Raw genomic sequence first — 26,535 nt, 5'->3', positions numbered from 1 at the left:
CTTTTGAGCAAGTTAGATTAATTCACTGTCTTTAGGAATCATGACATCTAATTCTCATTTTTATTATTTTCTCTTATCTTCTGTCAGTTATACAAAACCTGTGCTTATATTGCATAGCAGTATTTGGTTTGCAGACTAATTCCTAATATGCTAGTGTTTAGTGATGTTATTTTCGTCAAAGTTAAATATCTATATATACTCAAGTAAGCACTCTGGTCCTTAAGTTCACTTCCTTTGATTTGGCATTCTTTATGATCATATGAGACCAACATACTCTTTTTGTTTCATACTATTAATTCTGATCTGTAATCATATTTATTTATGCAAACAAGTTGTATTTTCCTCCTGCCTTTTAAGTCTTTAACTAAACTCTTAGTAGATGTTTCTTTCTCCATATTCTTTTGTCATTTTCTAATCATTCTGCAATTAGTTATTTGGAAGCTGTTTTGTACAAGAAAGCTTCATTTGTTAACTTTTCAATTTTTTGCAGTATGAATGTAAAGTCACTGCAGAAAAATCTCATCAAGAATGAAGAAAGGAAAAGTATGTTTTTGTACAGAACCCCTCCCCCCCACAGATTTAAAGAAGCATGTAAAATGATAGAGATACCAAGAAAACTTTGGACTGTAAAATTGCTAAGATGCAGTTTATCCCTTCAGTGGTATACATTTCTGCAATCTGTGATTGCTACTTGTGTAAATCAGTTACAAACCTTTGTGTATTTGATTTAAGTAACTGTAAAAAATGATGATGCACCACAAGCAAGAATTTTGGTTAATAGATGAATTTAAATTTTTTTAACATATATTGTATCACAATGTTTATGTGCCAAAACATTCTATTATAATATGTCATGCAGAAAATGAGTATGTTCATTTTTTTAAAAAATTATCAAAATTACATAATATAAAGAAGAAAGCCAGGAATTCAATTGAACAACTGATATTTTCTCTTTTATTTTTTATTTTCTTGCCTTTTATTTTTCTATGAACAGCAGTGTGAGTTATGGATACCCTACTTTGTGGTTGGGTTCTAGTTTAATTTGTAAACAAAAGCCTAGAGTATTTGAATTTTTTGTCTTTTGTGATAAAAATGAACTTTTTGTGAAATGTTTTAAAATACATATATCTACCTGCAATACTGGAGAGGATCCAAAGAACAAACACCAATTCAGACAAATGTTACTAGTATTGTATGTGAAGTTCATGAAAGATTATCAGCATTACTGTTTTTCAGTAGCAGTTTAGGAGAGTTTAATAGTAGGTAAAAATAAGGGTCATGAATGAGCAAAATTAGAATGAATGTGAATTTTGGGGAGAAATGGCTTTCTACAACTGCGCAATGTTTATAGTGACTTTTTAATAGTCACAAGGAATTTAGCACCTCTTAATTCTTTTGCACATATAACAACCCCCCCCCCAAATCTCTAGAAATGAAGATTCTAATGATACTTTGGGGTTCTGGAAATTTTAGGTAACAAACCACTTTGGCTTAGTTGATTTGTCATTGGAACCCTTGGATTTATAGCCTCATTATATGTAATTGGGGCATGCAATTTTTTTATGTGTTAATATACCCAATAGTGAAGAATTCCATTATATTGATTAATATGTATTGAGAGTTTTATGCATATTAAAGGTCTTGTTTAAAAGTTCTATGCATTTTAAATCTGCTTTTTAAGATTATAGTCACTTAAGAATAGTTTAAAGCATATTATCAGTTAATTTATTTCCAAATTTCATATTTAAATTTGATAATTTTTTGCTACATGAGGAAATTTATTTCAAAATAGTGTACGTATGTACATATATATGTGTGTATATATATGTGTGTGTATATGTATATAGATACACATATACCCACATTCTTCCTTGATATTAAGTAGATTTTTAAAAATAAACTTTAGTTTAAAGAACTTATTACCAGACTGAGACCTTTTATGCCTAATTTTAATCTGCTTTCACATTTTAAGGCTGGTAGTTATGATATCCTAAAAATAGAACTCATACTGAACATGTGGACTCAGCCTTTGCTACAGTAGCATGTCTAGGCTACTATAAATTACTATTCTATCTTCAAGAAGCTGTTGTTAATTTAGAATAAATAAATATATATTTTACATACAATTTTGTAAGCACTATAAAATCTTTGCTAATAAGTTATAAGATCTCTGATGTATTTTAAAGCTTGCATTTAAAAGCAATTCATATTAAATATATAATCATTGGTTTTGTCTTTTTTTTGTCTTAATAAATGATCATACAGTGAATAAGCCTAATGGGTCAAATAACCTATTTTGTTTTAACTTGTAAAAAGAATTTATTAAGGGGAAATAAGTCTTAATAGAAATAAATTATTATGATGTACATAGATATCAGGCTTTAAAAAAGATTTTGTTGATTATCTGATAAGCCAAAATATAATGGAAATTTGGTATTAAGATATTATATAGGCACAGTTAATAAACTACTCCTCCAAAATTATGTTAAGCATTTATTAAATATATGGCATATACAGTATGTAGCCTAGTATTTGGAAAAATAAACCTTTAGGCGTAGTTGAAGTTGGCATCGAAAATTAAATCTCCTTCATGCTTTTTTCATCAGACAGGTGGCTTGACTTTTAGGTTGAATAATTTTCAGACTCATCACTTCAAATTGGCGAAGATTCCCAACAACCTTTAAATATTTCATTCTACTTGAGTGATATATTTTATCATATTTCTAATTCCAAAGCCTTTTGCATTTTTTAAATCTTCAATTCTTTGTAGATGATTACTTTGGTAGTGTCAATTTTCTTAGCTAAATGCCAACATAAATTAGTCTCTTGAGCATTTTATAATCTTTTCCCTGTAGTTTGCCTATGGATTTTATTGTTTTACTTGGAGTGTGATTTCTACTTGTCAAGAAAGCCAACAGCATTGTGGTTGCTAGAATATCGAAAAGAGGACAGTAAACATGGAAATGGAAGACTAAGATAACTTCATGATGCAGAAAAATCTTGTGACAATGTACATTTATTTAAGGATAGTTTTTTAAAATTTTTATGTTGAACTAATAGGAAAAACTCATAAAATGTTAATTATGACTAAGAAATAATTGGTTTCAATTATATATATATCTTATTCCTGATCTTGTTTATATTTTTTTAGCATCCCTAATGTTTAAGGAAACATAAATTAAGTGACAAGAAATGTTTTTCATGTTTCATTGTATCAGAAAAAACAGGGACTAGGTCATCATCTTTGCATCTACCCTAGCATCTTGCCAGGTGCCTTGTGCATAGTAGACATTTTTAGATGATGGATAAATGAATGAACGAATGGATTTTATTGTTGTTTAATTCTCCCCTTTGTCTACTTTTTCATTCCTAAATGAGAAAATGGTTTCTGTGCTTTTGCCATAAGTGTGTGTGTGTGTGTGTGTGTGTGTGTACAATGTGTGTACACACACACACACTTACATAAAACCTTGAGGAGGGAAATAAAATGGAAGTGGAGAAGGACACATCCCGCTGACTCTCTGATGGGGAAAAATGTGTCCATTCCTACTGTGGCTTTACTGAAAGACTTATACCAGTGCATTTGTTTATTCTGTCATAAGAAGAACATAAATGGTCTTTCCTCTCTCCCACCTTTCCTCAACCCCCAAGCTTCTTTGCTCTGATAAATTCTACAGTTTTCATCTGATTTCCATTTCACACATTTAGAGTTTTTCCATTTTTCTAGGAGGTCTTAAGTCTTATCTTGATAGACAGGCATTTGAGATAACACTTTAGGTAAAATTTATTTGAAAGGGTATACCATTACAAGAATGGTACTCTGGAGGGAAACTTTCCATGGTCCAGCTTTATTTTTGTTGATCTAGTTAAGACAATTCCCTGCAATGAATAATTCAGTCCTCCTCTATGTAGTTATCACTTTCACTTTCAATAACTAGAACATCTTTGATGGGAGTATTCTAGGATATTCTGAAGTCTTAGTACAGTTTTAATCATTAATAGTTGAGGCTTAAAACTGCTAAGATTCTTGGAGCACTCTTATTTGCATTAAACAAGGTGAAAGTGGATTTTTTGTTTTTGTTTTGAATTTTTTTCCCTTTGTTCATAAAACTATTATTGGGCGATGCTTCCTTTGTAATCATTTTCTTTTTCTCACTAATCCTAGCAGAATACTGGGTGTTTAATAAAATTCCATAAATTATTGTCCCAAGATCATAGAATTGAACAGTAAGATCGAGAACTGGAAGGAACTTCAAAAACCATCTAATCCAAGAAGTTGAAATATTCAAATTCAGATCTTCTGATTCTAAATTCAGTACCCTCACCAGTTTGACACATCTGTAAGCACTTTTGGGGCACTCATTTAAAAAATAGCCAACCTTAAAATCTGAATTAAGAGTTTGATTTCAAACAACTCGGCATTCTACTATGGCAAGAATTTGTCTGTCCTTTTGAGTTCATTACTATAGCATATCATAACCTATTTGAGCTTCAGTTCTCTTATCTGTAAAATTGAAATTATTTTTGCATTATGTCTCACAGGATGGTTGTAAGATTCAATTTTGTTAATGTATAGGTGTCTTGATGGTACATTGCTTAGAGTCCTGGGTCTGGAGTCAGGAAGATCTGAGTTCAGATCCAGTCTCATTTACTAGTCTTATGACCCTTACTTAAATCACTTAGAAATCACTTACTTAACTGCCACTTCTCTCAATTTCCTTAATTGTACAATGGGAATCATAATAATAACAGCTACCTTCCCGGATTGTTGTGAGGATCAAGTGAGATTTTATTTGCAAAGCATTTAACTTTGTGCCTGACATGTAGTAGACATTTAATAAATTATTATTTCCTTCCTGTAAAGTACTATATTAATATGAAAGATTGTCATAAACCTTTTCACTGTGTGCAGATAGTACATTTGCTTCTGCAACACATTCAATAGAAAATATCTATCCTATCCTTTTCTGCCTCTCTTCCTATCAGCACTTATGAAATCTGTGAAACCTGTCATCATTCTTTGTGATTTACAAGATAGACTTTTTCTAGGGTATGTCAACAGTTGTGAAGACAATGTTGTCAAGCACCAGATATGGCAGATCAGATTGATAATGATGTGGCTGTAGAAGACTTAGCTATTGATAGGGCTTCTTGTCAAAACTGATTGCTATGTGTGTGCAATTTTTCCCTTTCAGTGTTTCACTGGTTGAGCATTTAGCGAAGAGTTTGTGGTGAAGGGTTTGTTTTCATTCTAAACAGGAAATCTAAACTTAGGCCAATTATGATCTCTTGGTTTCTGACCTTGCCTTTCCAGGGATATTTTCAGTGCTTTATGTCCTTCCAAAGGTTTGGAGGCTTCAAAGGGAATGCTCTCACAATAAATAGTGTTACCATTTTAAAACAATTTCTCTTTTTATCTGAAAAATAGATTCACATTGTGCCATTGTTCTGTGAAGCTGATTGGCTTACAAGACTCACCTTTGCCTTTTGGTAACAGGTTTTTCCATGCAACGTTTGCAGAAAGAATGTGAGTGTAGACTCATTCATTGTTATATGCAATTGGATAGACAGAGGGGGAAGAACAATGTAGGCAGTGAAACTATTTATTTTAGAAGAAAAGCTTTAAAAATTGTCCTTAGAAATTTGGGTCTACAGAATGAAGCTCATTTTTATTCCCTTTATAGTCTTCACATGTCACCTTAAGAGCTTCTTGGAATGACTGTGCCACTATAGTTTAATGATATACTGCCTTGAAACAATTCTTTTTGCTTTGCACAAACCTAGGGATCAACAAAAGAGAATTTTAAAGAGATTATAAGTAACATACCATCACCTTAGCCTTACACTTATGGATGTAATTGGAAGTATATTTTCTTTGTAGATTTGACTTGCAAAATTAAAAAAAAAAACTCAGGTTTATAACATGTTTGTATTAACAGCTCTTAATGGACTTACCAACATTTCTATTCGAGATGATGTCAGTGGTGTTTTTCAACAGTGAAAGTGGGAGAATAGTTTCCATAAATCTCCCTGGATCATATGCATTACTGATTATAAGAAAATTGATTAATTTTTCTTTTCTTCAGAGAAATCAGTTTTTAGAATCAAGTATAACTTGTCCACAATGAAAAAGAATGCACTATTATATCTGTCAGTTAATTTAAAACTTCCTACTACATTATATTCTTTGATTGCTTTCTATTTCATAGTAACAAAAAATCCATCAAATAATAGAAAATTAAGTATTTTGTAATAATTTTTGATAGTTAAGATTTAAGGAAACTGTTGTGGCATAATATAAGGACACTGGATTTGGGGGACAGCTGACTTGGGTTTTAGTTTTCATGTCTGTCACTTACCATCTACATGACTTTGAGCAAGTTATTGAACTTAAGAGTCTCAATATAAAGTATCTGCCGTATGCATGGCAGCATGTTCACCCTGGGACAGCAAAGACCCAAAATGGAGACAGTTCCGACAGTTCCTTACTTTTAGTAGGAATATACAGTAGAGCACCATATAAAAGGTCATTTGAGTCAAGGAAGACTGTGATGAGGAGAAAGATTGTTCTAGACATGAGAACAGCTTGAGATGGAATTTAGCCTTTGGAAAACCACTGGTTCAGTTTGACTGGAAGGTAGAGTCTGCAGTGGATGTTTTAAGAAGTTTATATTGAATGCTAAAAATTTGAGAAGTCCATAGAGATCAAATGTAACTCATTCCCTGCAACCCTCCTTGATGTCATGGTCTTCAAATACAGAACAGACATCAATCTCTGAGTACTAGGAGTGACCCTCATTGTTAGTAAGTTGGACTACATAGCCCTACTTCACAAGACTGTTATGAGAAAATGGTAAAAGATAAAATGCTATAAATGAGAGCTATTTAATTTTCAGTCAATCTAGCACAGTGCTGTGAACACTGCTTTAGTTCTGGAATTACAAAGAAAGGGCAAAAACAGTTTTGCCCTTAAGGGTTGTTTTATAGTGGGTCATATGGAAATGTTTTGAGAGTGTTTTCTCTAGCCCCTCCAAGGTTCTGGGAATACTTTTGAAGATTTGGGATCTCTTGCAATTCTATTAATTTGAGCTTCCATTCTAGGTATATTCTCTCTATTGTTAGACACATGTTTAGGTATGTTCCTTCTATTGTTAGCAACAAATTCCACATAACTGGTTAATGCTGATTTGTTCTTACAAAGAACTGTTTATTCCCAAGAGATAGCAAGAATTAGTTTCCTCCTTCCAACATGTTTTTTAGGGGCACATTCTCCTTATATAATTACCCTTTCCTGGGGAGAGTGGTTCAGACTTACTGTGTTCTTCTACATAATATTAGTCTCATCAGGTCTGTGGCCAAATGAGCCTTGTCTCCAAGGCTGTGGACTATGATCTTGAGGCTCATTCTTTGGGGCTTCAGAGCCAACTGGCTAGTTACAAAAATTATATAAATAAATGACTTTGGAACCTTGGAAACTCACAAGATAGTGAGATTTGTTCTTTGCTCAAATGGAAGAGCAAACTCCTAGATGAGGAACTGAGATCCATATTCACAGGCCACCTATTTGCCTAATACATGAAGGCCTTTCTCCTCACAACATTGTCTCTCTAGGTTAGCAGAATTTAAATCAAAGAGATGAAGCCAACTAGTGACTTTTGAATGCCCTGTTAGTTCCAGTTATGCAGACACAGCCAATCAAAGAACCTACTGTTCCCATGTAGTTAAAAGTCTGGCACCCAGTCCAGAACATATTCTAATCTTTAGAGCACTTGCATCAAATATCCTCACTTTCCTGGTAGCATGTTCCCCAGCTTCTTCAATAGAATTGCATTAGCAGTATCCTGTGCATAAGTGTTGGGCTTAAGTGACTAGTCCCCCATTACAGAAACAAATACCTACAAGACACATACAGAGTAGATGGAAAGCAATTTCAGGGGGAGGATTGCCAACAAATGGTTATCTTGAACTGAGTCTTGAAGGAAGCTAGGCATTCTAGAACTGGGGAGAGAGCTTTTCGGGTTTGGTAAATAACAAATGAAAGATTAAGAGATGGCAGATGGTATGTTGCAGAAAATAGCAAAAAACCTATTAGAACTGGATGATAAATTCATAGAGGAGAAAAATGTAAAAACATTGGTAGTATAGGGGGTGCTCCTTATACATGGATCTTCAGAAACTTCATCAGATACATGGTATGTTGTGGATTAGCATCTATGTAAACCATGGTTATAGAAGCCTCCATTAATGGGATTCTTTTATTAGGCCAACCAGGCACATTATTTCAAAGCAAAATAAATGATAATAAAGACTTTCCTTTTATACATTGGTTACACAGGGTTTATGACACCACCAATGGTGGGGTGGGGGGGGCCTGTGGTGAAGGGAACACATGGTAGGTATGAGGAGAACTCATTTCTGGGGAGTTTCCCCAGTTGGATTACCTTTACCTTCAATGCTGTCATCTGCTTCCAGAGAACCAACTATGTCCTCTGATAACATTGGCTTGAGAATTGTTTTTTTCTGGAATCTTTGTTGACTTTTTTCTTCTGGGGTTTGCTGCTCTCTACTAGAATCACTTCAGTGCCACTCACTGCTGTTCTTTGCTGGGCTTTGTAAGGTATAACTGGTAACCTTTGTCATGCTTCCATCACCAGTACTCTAAACTACTGTACCATTACAATATATATATATATATATATATATATATATATATATATATATAATGTGTGTGTGTGTGTGTGTGTGTATTAGCTTTTGCAATGCAATGGGGTTAAGTGGCTTGCCCAAGGCCACATAGCTAGGTAATTATTAAGTGTCTGAGGTTGGATTTGAACTCAGGTACTCCTGACTCCAGGGTCCGTGTTCTATCCACTGCTCCACCTAGCTGTCCCTAAAGTTATATATTTTTTAAAATGCAATTTGGTCTTTATTGAAAAATAGTCTGCAAGTGTTTAAAATGTTTTTATAGAGCAAGATGATTTTTCAGAATGAACACCTTAATAGAATGGATGTTTTTTTGTCAAACTTGCATTTTTTAATGAGTAAAATTAGGGGAATATCAAAACTTTTAGCTGTTTTAGTATTTCTGTCATTCCACTCTCTTGTCTAGTTTTCTAAGAGTATCTTAAGATAAGAATTCCAGGAAAGTACCTCCTCTAAAGGCTTGTCTTGATGTCTTAAGTCTGGTCATGTAATTGACCTTGACCAAATGATGTTTAGCTTTGCTAGGTTCTGTTAAAACAGTAAATTAGTTTTCATCAAAAATGGTTCCACTGATCAAAACTTTTTTTAGTAATATTTTTTAAAAATGGACCCAATAACAGATTGTGTGTCTTTTACCTATTGACCAGCTTCATTATATTCAGAGTTTGAACACAGCATATTTAGACCATTCTTCAAGATTGACTACTAGATCACCTCAAAGTAACCCCAAATTCAAGTCCTAATCTCCTTTGTGAAGAGGATTACAATAGGTGCTCCTCATAGGTGGGATAATAGGAACAATACTGATAGCTACCACAGAACATATTAGGGTATTCATAAAAATATAAGAAATGTCTTTATTTGAAAAAATGATATAGTTGAGATTAAATGGAAATCCCAAAATTGGGGAAAACAATTTTTTACATTGTTTAATAAAGGCCTCATTTCTCTGATATATAGAGAATTGGATCAGATTTATAAAAATCAAATTATTCTCCATTTGATACTCGAAGTGAACAAGTAGTTTTCAGATGAAGAAAATCAAAACTTCGTCACATAAAAATGCTCTAAATCTTTATTGTTTAGAAAAATGAAAATTAAGCCATGTCTTTGGTACCACCTCATACCTATCAGTTTGGCTAATATAATAGAAAAGGATAATGACAAATGTTGAAGAAGACTGGGGAAAATTGGGACACTGAAGTGCTGTTGGTGGAGTTGTGAACTGATCCTTCAGGAGAGCAATTTGAAACTATGTCCAAAGGGTTCTTTGATTACATACACTTTGACCTAGCAATACCCCTACTAGATCTATATCCCAAAGAAATTCCCCACCCCAACCCCGCCAATAAAGGGAAAAGGATTGTGTGAAAAATTTGCAGCTCTTTTTGTGGTGGCTTATTGGAAATTGAGGGGATGCTTAACAATTGAGGAATGTCTTAATTTGTATTATATCATTGTGATGGAATACTATTATGCTATAAGAAATGACAAACAGGATGACTACAGAAAAACCTGGGAAGACCTTCATGAACTGATAAGAGTGAAGTCAGCAGAAGCAGATCATTTTATGTACATAGTAAGAGCAATGCTGTACAATCATCATCTGTGAATGACTTAGCAGTTTGCAGCAATACAAGATAATTCCAAGGACTTCATGATGAGAAAATGTTATTAACTTCCAGAGGAAGAATTAATTGAGTCTGAATGTGGATAGAAGCATTCTTTTTTTTATTTTTCTTGGAGGTTTTTTTAATATATATATTTTAAAACAACATGATTAAGCTATGGAAATATGTTATGCATGACTGTACATGTATAACTTGCTTGCCTTCTTGGGGAAAGAGAATTTGGGACTCAAAATGTTAAAAATTAAATGTAAAAAAAATTGATTTTACATGTAATTGGAAAAAATAAATATTAAGAAAGATGTGATTGTTTGGTTAACCTGTGATCCTGAATTTATCCACATTTCAGTTTTAGGTGTCGGGATAATGTGTGTAGCTCTCACCTTGCATTTAACTATATAATATAGTTGATATATAAACTATATATAATATAATTATATATTATATAGTTAATATATAGTAACATAAGCATTTATATATAAGCACTTAAATGCTTGTTGATTAATAGAGCAAGAGAGTGGTGGTGCTAATGATGGATGTGTATGTATATTCTGCTGATGGTGGATGTGTATGTGTGTATTCTGCATTAGGAAAAAAAACATTTGCAATCATGTGTATGATTGACTAGAAGCAGGGAAGTTCATGTAATAGTCCAGATTGAAGGTAATGATATTAGGGTAATTATAAATGGGAGTGGAAAACAACAAATACTAAGGTAAAATCAGGGACAAGTTATCTGCAATGCGTGGGGCAAAGTCCTAGTAGGAAATAGGTTTGGAGAGGAATGATGCTTGGGGATCATTTTGAATTTGAAGGCCTTTGGAGTAATTTATCAAAAGGAGAAATGGACTGGCCAAGCAGAAGCATCTTCCAGGGTGAGAGGGCCACAGGTAATGAGGTAAGTTTCAAGTGGGCAACTAAAGCAGGAGGAGACTTTAGAAACACCTCGTTCTCTGTGCTTCAGGAAGTACCTAGACATGGTGCCTGTCTTTCCTGAGGCAATCATTTAGAAAGGGGACTACTACATTACCCTATTCCAAATTATTACTGAACAAATGAATTGACATATTTCAAGTATGTGTGTGTGTGTGTGTGTGTGTGTGTGTGTGTGTGTGTGTGTGTGTAATCTTTAAAAGGATCACAGTATAAGGTAATGTATGATGTCCAAATGAGTAGTGCAGACAATTAGTGCTATCAGAATTCAAAGGAAAGAGAATAATGTAGGTTGGGATATTGTGGAAGATGGAACAACAAGAGTGGGGTGTATGGTGGCACTTGAACAAGACATTGAAGAAAAGAAAGGATTTAAATGAAGGTGTTTCCTGGTAAAAGGAATAGCTTGAAGAAATGCACAAATACAGAGAAGTCATAGACATGGGCCAATGAATACTCTTCCAACTAATGATACAACTTGTATAGGGGATCAGTGGGAGTGAAAGAAGAGAAAGTTATGTGGGGGATTTATTTATCTCTGTTAATCTTTCCCACAGAAACTATATTGTATCATAGATTTTGAGCTGAAAGGGACCTTAAAAACCATCTAGTCTAATGTTATTTTATAGATGAGGAAACTGAGGCACCAAGAATTTAAGTGATTTTCCTAGAGTTAAAACAGTGAGTATTTGAGTCAGGTTCTAAAGTTTTTCTGGTTTCAAGTCCAATGTTTAAGTTGCTGTTCTACCTAGATTTCTCTTAATGCAGGGAGACTAGCTGGTCAGCTAAGAGGGGCACTGAATATTCATTTCCCACCACCACCATTATTGACCTGCACAGAAATTTTTGACAATTTGTCATAAATATCATTAATCAACATTTATTGGAATTAGTATTCTATTCTAACGTGTATGGACAAAGTATGCCTATTAGTCCATTTTCAATTTAAGAGATATTCAGGAAGTTCTTAATAAAATGTTTTTTTTTTTAAGATTGAATTGTGAGTCCAGTGCTAGGCTTGGAGTCAGAATGATCTGGATTCAAATCCTGTCTCAGAATTATTCTGTGGAAGAGAGTCCATTTGATTCCAGGAGGCAGAATCTGGAGCAATGAGCAGGTAGTGCAGGTAGTAAATTTAGACTTCAGGTCAGGAAAGACTTCTACCAATTCTAGTTTTCACAAATTACAATGGGAAGACTACAAGTAGAGGCTGGAGGTAACTATTTGGCAGCCTAACAGGGATTCCTTTTGTATATGGCTTGGATGAGATGGCCACAAAGATTCCTTTCAACTCTAAAATCCTTGATTTAAAAAATTAACCTTTAAATTTGTGAGATAAGTTCTTGACAAAATTCTATTTAAATCTCAGGCTTTAGGGGCGGCTAGGCGGCATAGTGGATAAAGCACCGGCCTTGGAGTCAGGAGTACCTGGGTTCAAATCCGGTCTCAGACACTTAATAATTACCTAGCTGTGTGGCCTTGGGCAAGCCACTTAACCTCATTTGCCTTGCAAGAACCTAAAAAAAAAAATCCCAGGCTTTGCTACCTTTATGCTTTCTCTCATAGTCTTCATTACCTATATCTGAAGTACTTGCTCATGTCCACAACTTGTCTGTATTAGTGCATTTGTTCAAGTTATTTCTTTTACCACTTGGAGTTGTAATTTTTAATCTATCCCTCCTATTTTATATTATAAATATTTATATTTATATTCTATTTCACACTCATGTATTATAATTTATATTATGTATATATTATATTTATATTCTCTTTTCTCTTAGTTTCAGAGATACCATACTCTCCTCTGGTTCCTCTTCTTTTTAAAAAAAATTTATTTAAAATAATGGGGTTAAGTGACTTGCCCAAGGTCTCACAGCTAGGCAAATATTAAGTGTCTGAGGCCAGATTTAAACTCGTCCTCTTGACTCCAGGGCCAGTGCTCTGCCATTGCATCACCTAGCTGCCCCTCTGGTTCCTCACTGTCTCTACCGCTGGCTCTTCATCCTCTTCTTGTCTTCTTAAGGTAGTTATTTCTCATGGTCCTGATCTTGTTTTAATTATTTGATTTTTAGCCCTATCTAGCCCTAATCTCTCTCTCTCTCTCTCTGGAGTCCAGCTTTCTAAAATTAACTGTTGCCAACTATGTTAAGCTCAGTGTTTTGTAGACATCAATGTCAAATAAAAACCTCATCTTTTTCCCCCTAAATCTGCTCTTCTGGATTTTCCTATTTCTCTGTAGGGTTTCTCCATCCTTCTACCAACTCACATTTGCAACCTGAGTGGCATCTTCAACTTCTCACTGTTCCTCACTGTATATAATAATATTAATAATAACTAGTTTTTATATAATACTTTAGATTTATCTTTAGGGTTGTACTGGCATTAGCTTAAACTAGTTTATGAGAACTGATGGCTAAATTTACAATGTGAGAATTTTACAGTTTTTTACCTCAAGAATTGGAAAAATGCCACAAATGAGTTTGGTTTATTGTTTTGTTGGTTGTCTAGATTTTAAAAAGTGTAGGGAAAGTAATGATGAAAATCAAACTTAGGTGTGTTGGGCACACATTTTTTTCCCAATAAGTTAGTTGTGATTTACCAGTGCACTCCTATTTATAAAGCACTGTAATGGAGTATATATTAAAGGCTATTGTACAACATAATGTCAGTTGGAGCTGGATTGGGAGGGCCTTGAATGTCATCAGGAGTTTATAATCTATTTGGTAAGCAATCCCCGCTGAATATTTTTTTCAAGTTATAATCATGCATCAGAATTACTTAATAGTCTGGAGGGTGTATTGCAGAGGTGATAGACTGGAATAAAGGAATAGTACAATAATCTAGGTTAATAGATTGGTAAGGACTGGAACTAGGGAAGTTTAGGTCTAAGTTAAGAGTATGGGCTAGATTTGAAAGCTACATTGGAGGCAAAAACAATAATAGTTAGCAAATGATCTGATGTGTGGAGTGACAAAGAAGAAAGTGTTAAAGATAATTCCAAGGTCATAGATGAAGAAGTAGGGGTAACTCTTAAGGAAATTACAGGTTGTATGAGGAAAGAGATGTTTAGAGAAGAATATGAGTTCATTTTAAGCATATTGAGTTTGATGTACTGGACGACATCCAGATAGATGTAGTAGGCACATATTTAGAAAATAAGTGGCTAGGGAGAGATTGGTCATGAGTGAAATCATATAACAGGAAATATATATCTGAGGATCTTTTGCATAATAATACCAGGTAACATTTATATGTTATTTTAAGTTTTCAGAGTATTTTCTGCCTCCCAGTTTCCCATTGTATCTTCTCCAGGAGGTCTTTCCAGTTTCTCCCACTGCTAGTGCTTCTCCCTCTGAGAATCTAGTTTCACCATATATATTTTCTTTGTATAATACAGTTACTTGCATGTTGTCTCTTCCATTAGAATGTGAACTCCTTGAGAACATGGCCATTTTTTAAATCTTTCTTTGTATTCTCAGCACTTACCACAGCACAGAGAACATAGTAAACACTTATCAAAGGCTTGTTGATTAACTGATCAACTTTCCTCACAGCATCACTGGGAAGCCATAAATGCAAGAATTAATCCCTACTTTTTTGGATGAGGAAAATGAAATTTAGAATGGTGAACTGACTTTACTAAGGTTATATGACTAAGCCTGAGATCAGTATTTGAAATCATGTTTCTAAGGATTCTAACTTCAGGTTTTTTTTTTAAACAACAAACTACATAGAGATATTTGACAACTTTAAAATAGTTAATGAAACAAGGACGGAGAAGGGACAAGATGACTGAAGACCAGATATTGTGTGTCTCCTCTGCCCCTCTGCCTCAGGTAATGATTACATAATGTTAGATGAAGAAAATAAAACCATGTTCTACTTTACAGAATAGTAAAGTATAGAAGCACATTTTTTTTTTTTTCACGAGATTGGGAACATTATGAAGACTGGACCCATGTCTTATTCCTCTTTGTACTTGCCCTAGTGCCTAGAATGGTGCTCTTTCAAAACAGAATGAGCACTTAACACCTACTAGTTGAATTGAATTGCCCTTGCCTTCTTGTAGCCTGTGAATTATGTGAGTTTTTGAAGAAAACCACCTTGTGGTCTGGAAAGCCTATTATGAGACCTCAGGGATATTAATTGTATAGTTCTCTCGGTTACACAAGTGCTGAAAAAGTGGTTCTCTTTCGAGAGTCTCTTGTCAAAATGCCAAGCTTAGTTTGTTTTTGACGTTTGAAAGTACTGTTAAATAATAGTCTTGCTTCTGTCATAGCTAATGTTGACTTGAAGGCATTTGGAGTGCATTTCTCAGCTCAAGCCTTAACAGGGAGACCTGGTCCCTGACAGATATTTCTTCTTGCTTGCCCAAGGCAAGTGAACATAAAGATTTCAATTGTTTATCTCCAAGATTGCAGCTTTTTGCTCTGTAGATGGCAGGTGGAGCTATTACAATCTAAACCTTCAAACCAACTCCTTGAAGTTGGAGCACTCTCAGCTTGTACTACTCCCTATAAATGACATTTGAATCAATTAAATATCTTTGCATTTTAGGACCCTGCAGATCCTGGCTGTTCTGCCTTGGTAAGCCTCTATCAGTCTGTATGTCATACTTAATTACTGGGCTCTTTAAAATCAATAAGCATTTTTATTGTTTCAGTATTTGAGAGGAAACAAGCCCCTGAGCATTAACCCACCAACAGAATGCACTGCGTGCCATCTGTCAGAGAGAATTTGGACCCTTTACGCATGGTGCTTTCTCATGTTGCCGTGTCCATTAGACATTTAATTGACGTTCTTCGCTTTCTTCTGTGCCGAGGAATTTTTTTTTATTACATATTTGTCTCCTCTTTGCCTTATAAGGACCATGCACCAAGTTCATATTCCTCACATGTTGCTATTTCTCACAGGGTGTCATTTTAAAAAAGTTCAACGTTTTCAAGGTAATTGGGAAAAGAGGAAGGCAAGGAAAAAGTGAGTTCAAAAACAGGTGGGAGGGAACTGTATCGCAAGAATTCTACAGAATTCCTTAAAAGTTGGCATGCTTCTTGCCATGCTGAGACCAATAAATAAACATGCAGTTTGCTTCATAATAAATATCAAGGGCATGCTTAATTAGACAGATCTGTTTGGTAGTTTTAAAAATGGTCTATAAGGGAACTGCACTTCTGTTCTAGTCATTACCTCAGAATTTCAAATAATTAAGGCTGCACAATTTTGAAGCTTTGTAGCTAGTGCTATATGTAGATTGTGACTGTTTGGAATAACCCTTTCTTTCATGCCTTCTCAGCACCTTTCTCTATAGATGAGTTTTCTCCACAACACTATGTTTTCTGACTCTAAATTGGAAGAGTAATTTTCAGTAGGTTTTTCAAAATATAAAATCAGAGTAAGTGAATGATCCACCCATCACTGGAAATTTTGTTTCTAATGTTCCTGCTCTGGATACAAATAAAAGCAAACAAGACATTTCCTTCATTCTTGAAGTTCATATTCTAAAGAATGAAAACAATATACAAAGGAGCATTGGAAAGCAGAAAATTGGAGAGTATAGAGATATCTTGGAAGTTTGATAGAATTCTGGAAGTCTGGAAGAGAACAAAGCCCAGGGTAGCTCCATTGGAAAAATTCAATCTCAACAGAAAGGCAGAAGATTTGAAATCTAATTGAATGGCTGAAGATATCCTGAAAATATAAAACTTTGGAGGATGATAATTGTTCAGAAGGGTCATTTTCTGAGATGATGGATTGGTCCTTTTTTCTCTGTTGATCTGTAGTGATTTATATTTACTTGAGAAAATATATTTATCCCATAGTAGTTACTTTCCTCCCCTCTTTTGGGATAACTTTACAATTTATTTACTTACCTGAATGTCAAATTGCCCTTATGTTGTATTAAATGGGCATCAAGAATTCAATTTTGAAAAACAGGTTTAACTTTTCTGCTACTCAAGATGCTTATCTCATGCATCAAGTATGTATGTCCGCATCAAGGAAGAAAAGCAAATACTGGCATTATTTTTCTATAGTGATGGGCAATCATTTATTTGCTTTACTTCCATTTGTCAAATCATGAAAATTTTGGCCAAAGTCTTTCTCACAAAATCAGACATAAAATAAGTCCATCACTAATGGCCCTAATCCAGGCCAACAAATGATTAATTAAGACATGCTAGATATAAACGGCAAGGACAATTAATCTGCTAGTTCTTGTGTACAGTAGTTGTAGTGACATTTAAATTAAAATTTTCTGTAGTTAACTCTTCACTGAAAGGTAGCATGATGAAATAGGTTTTTGATTTTGAAGTCAAGCTATTACAGGTTCAAATCCTGCCTCCAGTGTCTCTTGGAAGTGTAAACCTGGTCTTAGGTCCCAAGAACTCTGGTCACTTAAACTCTCTCTATTCTAGGCAACTCTCTGAAACCTAAATTGCTGAGAGAAAGTTCCTTATCCTGAGAACTCTACACAAAGAAATCACCCCATAGGGATTGAAAAGAAGTTTACATTTGGCTTTGAAATTCAAACTAGCATAAAAACAGACTTTCTTTCCTCTGACACCTTCTTTCTCTGTTGGATCCCAAAGCTTTTCTAGTCCTGCTTGTCAACAACTTTTTGCTTGTTTGACTAGAGAAATGTACAGATAACCTACTTGAAGTTAGTAGAGGACTGATTGCCCTGAATTTAACAAGGATTTTGTGTTATGAAATCTAAAAGCATTAGATTTGATATTTAGAATCACAGGACCTGATAAAGACCACAGAAAATCACCAAAATCATCCTCTGCTTCTAAGCCAAGTCAAGCCTAAATCTAAAGCACTTCTGACTCCTTAGCGCTTTAGGAAATTGTCTGAGGCACATAAGAGTTAAATGACTTGCCCAGGGGCACCCCAGGAGTTGAATCTGAACTTAATTTTCCAACCCCCATGTCTAGCCCTCTACTGACCACAATAAGCTTCCTCTAGAGTTTTAAATTATAGGAGCCCTTCATGGTCAAGTCATTACTGAAGTCCATAAAAAATTAAACCCTCGTGGTCTAAAAGTAATTCCTAGTCAATGAAAGGACCTAGTCATGTTAGTCATGTGAGCAAGCCCACCACTTCAGCTCCCTGTGATGGAAATTATATGGCAATTTTGAAAAGTTGGTTGGTTACTTTCAAGCTTTAGTTGCCATGCATGTTCAGGATATCTTTGCAATATCAATTAGTAAACATTTATTAAGCATTGTACTGAATGCTGGGATGCCAAAAGAGGCAAAAGATAGCTTCTGTCCACCAAGACCTTATCATCAGAAAGTATTTTCTAAATTATCTACTTGTATACATTGTCATAAAAAAAGACAACTAATTGTAGGACTACCCTGTTCTGCCCAACTAAGTAATTTTGACTTTTGGCAGTTCACACTTTTCTACTGGGAAGGCAACATCTTTCGAATTTCAGAATTAAATTCTGCCATTGTGCCAAATACTTTGCATCCTCTTTCTTAGCAAAAATGATGTAGAAGGTCAGGCTTTTAAAAAAGTGTAATTAAACCTTTTCTCTTTTTTTTCTAATTAGCAGAATTAGTGTGGAGGGGAGAGGAAAAAGCTCCCCATTTGAAATAGAACACTGTGTAAAGTTTGATATCTTTTGGCAACACAGAATAGCTTTAAGCACCAGACTTATAGATAAGTATATGGAACTTATGATTCACATGCTATACTATTTTTTTAAAAACAGTTTATCTTCCCATGGGGGATGACCATGACTTCTTTCTACTTACCCTCTCTTTCTGGTAAAGTGCCTCTTTTCAAAACTGCCATACAGTGCCAAAGAAGAATGGAATAAAGTTGGGCAGGTGATAGGTATACCAGGTTTGTAAGGCTCCCAATTGTCTTTCCAGATAGCAAAAGGACTAGGACTATACAATTTTATTTTTGTCCAATTCATGATGGAAAGTGAAAATCATGTTCCTTAGAGCTGTATTTCTCTAAGCACTTAAAGAAAATGATCTTAACACATTAAAAGGCAGCATGATGTGGAAGATAGGGTGGAGATGGGAAAACCTGGGTCAAAATCCTGTCTCTGCTGCTTGCTAGCTAGCTAGATTACCATCAGCACATCACTAGAACTTGCTGAGCCTCAGTTTCTTCATTTGTAAGTGGGGATAATAAAACCTGTTGTGTCTAACTCACAGGATTGTTGTGTGACATAGTTTGTGTTAAAACTTATTGCAAACTTTTAAGTGCTTCATATATAGTAGTAATTATTAATTATATCATTTGAGAAGGATAAGTTCAAGTTTTCTCTGACACTTCTAGCTTTGTGACTCTGGGCAAGGTTACTTAAGTTCTCATCACCCTAGGCCACAGTGCAGTGAGCCAGATTAAGATGTATCTGGGAAATATTTAACAAAATAAATAAAAATACAATAAGACAGGTAATATTACTTTTAAAAACTAAGTCAGTATAGGCCTGCAGGGATTCTTATGTATGGATTAGTGGTCTCCTTTATTTTTAACACCACTGCTCCAGGCAGTCCTATCAATTAAAGACAAGGTGCTAACCCCTTACTGGTCAAGAGGGACTTTCTTCATTCAGGCAATCCCCTGTCAAATTAAGTGAAGTCAAGTCTCACCCTTAACATGCCCTTATTTAGTGCTTATATTGGGTAAAGAGCTGCAGATCAGAAGACAAGTTTCTGCCCTCAAAAAATTTACATTCTAGAGAAGATAATACATAAGGAAAGCTAAAAGTTGGGGAGGGAGGAGGTAGAAAAAGAAAGGAAAGAACTGTAACATCATGGAGAAAGCCCAGAGTCTGAAGTGGAGCCAGGAGAGGACTGGCCTGGCCATTTTCCTTAAAAATGGAGATTCAAGGGGCAGTTAGGTGGCTCAGTGGTTAAAACACTGGCTCTGGAGGCAGAAGGATCTAAATTCAAATCTGGCCTCAAACACTTGATACTTACTAGTTATATGACCTCGAGCAGAGTCATTTAACCCCATTGCTCCATCCCCCCCCCCCCCCACAATGAAGATTCTGGAGGAATTAGTCAATCTGCTTCAGGGTCAGAGAATACTTCCAATGTGAGAAGTCCTTAAAGACTGGTTATGTAGAGAACTTCCAGGGATAAGGATGTTTCTGGGGTATTTTAGACAAAATCCTGGGAATTAGGAACAAAGCATGTTGCTTTGAGTGAGGGTCACAAAGCTTCTCCAGGCACAAATGTGACTTAAGTGAACTAAGTAGGATCAGTTTCTATCCTATTCATCACACTGCTGGGTCTGGTTTGTACAATCAACCAGGCATTCTTGAGCACTTTCTTAAATTGCTCTTTATATTTGTATAGCATTTTTCTCCTTTGCAAAGTACTTTAATATTGTTGTTCTGTCATTTTTAGTTATGACCTCATTTGGGGTTTTCTTGGGAGAGGAATCTTCCTGACACCAGGTCAGCATTCTAATCCTCACATCACCTTAGTTGCCCATAAAGCACTCTGATGTCACTTATCTAATACTAGCCCTAGAGTCACACAGTCACACAGGACTTGAGTTCAAATCCAGCCTTAGATACTTGACACTAGTTGTGTGACCTTGGGAAAGTCATTTAATCCTAATTATATAGGATTTGGGGCCATCTCCAATCAAAGTGATTCTTATCTGGCCAGTGGACTGAAATGATTCTAGAGGAGAAAGTGCGGTTGCTGACTTAACACAGCACCTCCTCACTCAAATCCAATTCACTAGCTTGTCATATCATCACCTTCCTGATGATATGAGAACAAAGAACAAGAATGAAGAAACTGAGAGCCAGAGAGAATATATAAAATTAGTGCCAAGTCAGGCTGGCATTCACTTCTTTTAAATATACCATGCTGCTTATGGTCTCAGTTCTGTATTCTTAGTGAGCCAAGTGTTCTTCATTTCTCAAAACTTTGCTTATGCTTTACTTTTGATGGCATTAAATGCTGCCTTCTTAGAAATGGATGAACTATCTTGCTGGTAAACCTATGGAATTGTGTGAGAGCTAGTGTGGCTTCAGAAAGGATAGAGGATGTGGTGTTTGCTGCCTAATAATTCCAGGAAAAATGCCAGGAACAGAACAGAGGTTTTATATATAATGGTTGTAGATATGATCGAGGCTTTTAATACTATTAGTCATGAGAGGTTATCGAAAATTATGCCAAAATTGGTCCAGAGAAGTTCATCAGTATTGTATGTCAACTTCATGCATCCCTGGGTTCTGGATAGTGGACGATGTTCTCAAGATTTCCTAGTCACCAATGGAGTAAAGCAAGGCTGTGCCCTTGCTCCCATACTTTTTAGCATGATGTTTTCAACCATGTTAACAAAAGCCTTCAGTGGGGATGAACACAGTATCAAGGTCAGCTACTGCACTGATGCCAAATTCTTCTGTTTACAGATGATTGTCCACTCAATGCAATCTCTGAAGCTGAGATACAATAAGGTATGGATTGATTCTCTGCTGCTTCTGCTAATTTTGGTCTAACAATGAACACCAAGAAAATCCAGGTGCTCTATCAGCCATCACCACACCATCTATATGTGGAACAATCGATTACAGCAAATGGAGAAGTTTTGAGTACTGTGGACAAGTTCACTTACCTTGGCAGGGTCCTTTCCAAGGAGGTACACATTGACACTGAGGTTGACACATGCATTGCCAGAGCCAGCTCAGTATTTGGGGGGCTCTGAAAGAGGTATTAGACTGACTACCAAACTGAAGGTCTACAGAGCTGTTGTGCTGACCTCATTGCCTGTGAAACCTGGACAGTCTACCAGCACCATGTCAGGAAACTGAATTGCTTCCATTTAAATTGTCTGAAGATCACCTAGTAAGAGAAGACACCAGACACTGAGGTGCTTTCTTGAGTTAAACTGCATAACATTCCAACATTACTACAGAGAGTGTAACCATGTTGAGCAGGACACATTGTTAGAATGCCAGGTGTACCCTTGACAAAATCTTTTATGGAGAACTCATACAGGGCAAGTGCTCACAGGGAGGTCAGAAGATACTGAGACACCCTGAAGGTTTCACTGAAGAACTTTAGAATTGCATGTACAGCTTGGGAGATACTGGCACAGGATCGCCCAGCATGGCAAGCTCTTATCAATGAGGGTGCTGAACTCAATGAGGAAGGCAGAATTGAAGCAACTCAAAGGAAACATGACATATCTAAGTTAGACTAACCACCCCAGATATTCATATGCACTATTTGTGCCTGATCTGTGATAGAGCATTCTGAGCTCACATTGGTCTGATCAGCCACAGTCGGACACCCTGTAATTTGTCTCAAACATAGTGCTGTCATTTTGATCTTTGATAATGAAGGATAAGAACCAACCAACTCAGTCCTGTGCTAAGAGAGTCTAGGAAATAAAAATGGACACAGTATTTACTCTTAATGAGATTAAAAGTTGATAGTGGCAACAAGGCTAGCACATATGAAGCAGTGTAAGACTACATAATCAAATGCTAAATTGTGTGATTCAGAAATGTGCTACCCCATTTAAAGTCCATTTAAATGTTTTCAATCTAAGCATCTGTGTTGAAAGAATGAGCCAAAGTATACTGCCAACTAAATCATAACTTGCATAAATGAAGCATTCTTAAACACAAGTTGCCTTTGCAAGGGTCTGTGATTTCATCTATGAGTACTGCCTCCCACAGATAAGACTCCAGCCCTTCTTAGCCAACAGTTTAAAGGCTTGCTGAAGCCAAAATGTTTACTTAGTCATGCTTTGAATAGACAAAAATGGCAGAGGCAAAAATGACAAATATTTTTCATCTGTCTGCTGGGCCTACTGACAATAACCTTTGCCATCTTTCCCTCTTAATGATCCTTCTTCCTTTTCCATCTCACATAAATCTGTTTTATCTTCTACAAAATTCTATCCAAATTTGTCAACCAAATTAGATCCTGGTGACCATTATCTATTGATACTCCCCCTCCTTCCCCTCCCCTTCCCTCCTCTTGGATAGTCTCCATTTTTTTTTCCTCAAGAAGTTCAGTGTCTGACAGTCTTCTTCTATAGTCTGATTCATTCCCTCATACTAAGGGATTTCCTGAATCATACATATATCCTCTCAAATACTCCAATATCCTCAACCTACTAAACTTCTGTGAGCTACTTATTCTTTCACTCTATCCCAATTATATTTAGAGATGTCACTCTTTTGTTCTTGTCATCACTTAAAAGTATTGTAATTCTGTGAACAAGAACTCTGAAATTCCTTTATCGAGTCATGATCTCTTTTTGAGATATACCTCATTTCTCTTAAATTTTTTCTTCCTTATAAAAAAAATAAAAAAAAAATTTTTTCTTCCTCATTGTGACCTGCAATCCTACTCTATACTTTTCTGGACCATGAACTCTGCCCTAGCTAGATTCTCCTCCCTCCACAATCTTGTCTCTTTTATGAACCATTCAAATTCTATATTAGCCTGTACTCTGGAATACCTTGCCAAGCCCCAATCTCAAATTACTCCTATCATCCTGTTCCTCTCTTCTAACTCATATTGTTCTGAATATAGCTGGGACTCCATGCTAAATTGATATTACTCAACTAAGTCCTCACTGCAATAAAACAGTTCTTTTATTTCTCCCTAATGGATTTTCTTTGCCTCTTTCCACAATGGATATTTCAAATCTCTGTTCTTGTTAAATCCCGGACAGTATCCCATCTCCCAACCTTTTAGTTAGTCTTTGTCTCTTAGTTTACTAAAAAAAAAAAAAAAGTCATTTGCTTTGTGTATCTTCCCTCCTCCTGAACTAAAAAAAACCCTTGCCATAAACCTTCATTCTTTTCTACTTTGTCAGTTTCTAATGAAAGTATGATAAGCATCTTAGATATAGAAATAGAATGGACCTTGGATGTCTTTTAATCCACTCTTTCTACAGATGAGGAAATAGAGGCACAGACTGAGTGACTTATCCAAGAGCATGTATATTACTGAGGTATTAAAACTGAGATTCAAAAATGTAGTCATCTGACACCAAGCATTCTTTCCACTATACCATGAGAGACTTCCCTGAGACTCTTGTAGAAGTCCAACCAACTTCTTTACATATACCCTTGATTCCATCTCCTACTACCCTGTACTGCCTATGCCCCTACTTTGATCTATCTTGATAATCATTGATTTCTCCCTAACTACTTGTTGCTTTCATTATCTAGTCACATGACCAAGTCTTCTCCATCATAAAACAACAGCAATAACAAAAATTCCACCCAAACTATTTACTGTGCTATATTTCTCCTTCTTTTCTTAGCCAAACTACTTAAAGAGCTATCTGTGATTCAGTTCTTCCACTTCCTTACCTTAATCTCTTATAACTCTTCAATCCAGTGTCTGATTTTGTCATTTCACTGGAACTTCTCTCCAAAATTATAAAATTCAAAATAGCCTTTGTCTATCCTTCTTAACCTCTTTGCATCATTTGACACTATTAACCATCCTCTCCTCCTGGATTCTCTCTCCTCTCTGGATTTCGATGACATTGCTATCTTTCTCATTCTTCTTTTTCTCATATTTGAAATCTCTTTATTATATTCAACAGCTCGAAACCCCACAGACTTTCTTTAGCTAAACACAAAGAAAAATTTTTTTCCTTTGCTTTTTCAAAATCCATGCATGTCCAATTTGAACCGGGGGGTAGAGTCCTCAGTATACTGTACTAGGCCCCTTTCCTTATTTTCTCTATACTCTTTACCTTGGTGATCTCAGCAGCTTCCAAGGATTCAATCATCTCTGTGGAGATGCCTCCCAGATTTACAGTTTTAGTCTCTTTTGAAACTCTAGTTCCTTATCATGAAATCATTATTGGACATTAAAAATTTATCTTCCTTTATTGTATCTCAGACCCAAAATCAAAACTTCCTTATAACTTCCAAGAGGAGTACTACTATGCTTTAAGTTATGCTGCCTTACAGATATGATGTTATCTTGGCCCGTCTTTTTGACTCCATTTACAAAATATATGCAATCATTTGCTGAATCTTATCATGTCTATTTTCACAATATCTTTAGTACACATTATTTTTTCATCATTTATATAGTCACCATCTTAGTTCAAGTCCTTATCACTTATCTTCTGAGCCATTGCACTAGCCTTTTTATTTGCTCTCTGCTTCAAGCTTCTTCCCATTTCAATTTATACAACTTTCACAGTGATTTTTTTTAAATAAAAATTTTATTGATGTTTTGTATTTTATATTACTAGAATGCCTCCCACTATCCTTCTCTCTTCCCTCCTTTCAGAAAGCAATCCCATAAATAAATACTATTATTTTTAGAAAAGAAGAGTAAGAAGAGGGGGAAAAATCAGCAAAAGTTATCAGTAAGTTAAAAAAAGTCTGAATTTGTATATTCCACATCCATGGAACCTCTACCTCTGTAAGGAGTTGGGGTGGAGGGTGGAGGGTCTTCTCATATCTTTTCTTTGTGATCATGCTTGTTCTTTGTAATTTTGCATGATTCTTGGCAGTGTTACTTTATATTAATCTTTTCTTGCTTCTCTGTATCCATCATATTCAGTTTTTCTTCTGGTACAGTAACATTTATATTATATCATAATGTTAGACATTATAATATAGTAATATACTATAACTATTTCCTAATCAATAAGCATATTCTTTTTTTCCTGGTGGGGAGGCATGATCTTGTCTAGAAATAAGTTGTTTGGTTATAATCTTTATGCCATTTCAAAACATGTCTCTAGCCTATGTTTTTCTCTACTTTGCTATAGGGGGAAAGTCTGAAAAGAGTTTTAGTCTGTAAAAATATGTAATCCTTATATTTCTGGAGAAACCAGAAAGGTTTTAAAAAAATATTTCCATGCTTCTTTCATCCCTATTATTTTTATTTTCCTTGACCTTTAGTTTTGTTGTTTCTCTAGTAGATGTTTATTATTTTAACAAACTGTAAATTATCTATTTGATAGTTTGCCATATATTTGGTAGTATTGTCATTTTATTATTATATTGGTACAGTCTAGTCATGAACAGTGAAAATTCCTTAAGCTATTTAAGTCACTTTATTTCTTTAAAGACTATTTTATAATTGAATCTATAAATATATTTAGTGTGTTTTAGTAGATTCCAAGCATTTTTTAAAAGGGCAATCTAAGCATGTCCTTTTTAACACTTTTCTCATCCTCTTCACTATGGTGTATTCCCCACAAAACTATTTTATATTCATTATGTATATGTATATATATATATATATATATATATATATATATATATATATATATATATATATAT

The 26,535-nt window shown here is 35.1% G+C and overlaps 1 protein-coding gene across 3 annotated transcripts in view; it reads left to right on the top strand.

Annotated features, from left to right (window-relative positions):
* The window catches only part of INSIG2 (insulin induced gene 2), a 151,296-nt gene that overhangs the window by 25,818 nt on the left and 98,943 nt on the right, over positions 1 to 26,535 (top strand). The window contains exon 6 of one of the 3 annotated variants that reach the window (XM_074215009.1): positions 21,667 to 26,448. The exons of 1 other annotated variant lie outside the window; for it this stretch is intronic. In XM_074215009.1, coding sequence (XP_074071110.1) covers positions 21,667 to 21,753 — 87 coding nt within the window. In that variant the 3' untranslated portion in view covers positions 21,754 to 26,448. Of the gene's footprint in view, positions 1 to 490; positions 625 to 21,666; positions 26,449 to 26,535 lie in introns of those variants that run through there. One more of the 3 variants, XM_074215010.1, reaches the window with a different exon arrangement.

Source organism: Macrotis lagotis, chromosome 1 (genome assembly GCF_037893015.1).
Source record: "Macrotis lagotis isolate mMagLag1 chromosome 1, bilby.v1.9.chrom.fasta, whole genome shotgun sequence".
NCBI lineage: Eukaryota > Metazoa > Chordata > Mammalia > Peramelemorphia > Peramelidae > Macrotis > Macrotis lagotis.
This window is presented reverse-complemented; position numbering and strand designations above follow the sequence as displayed.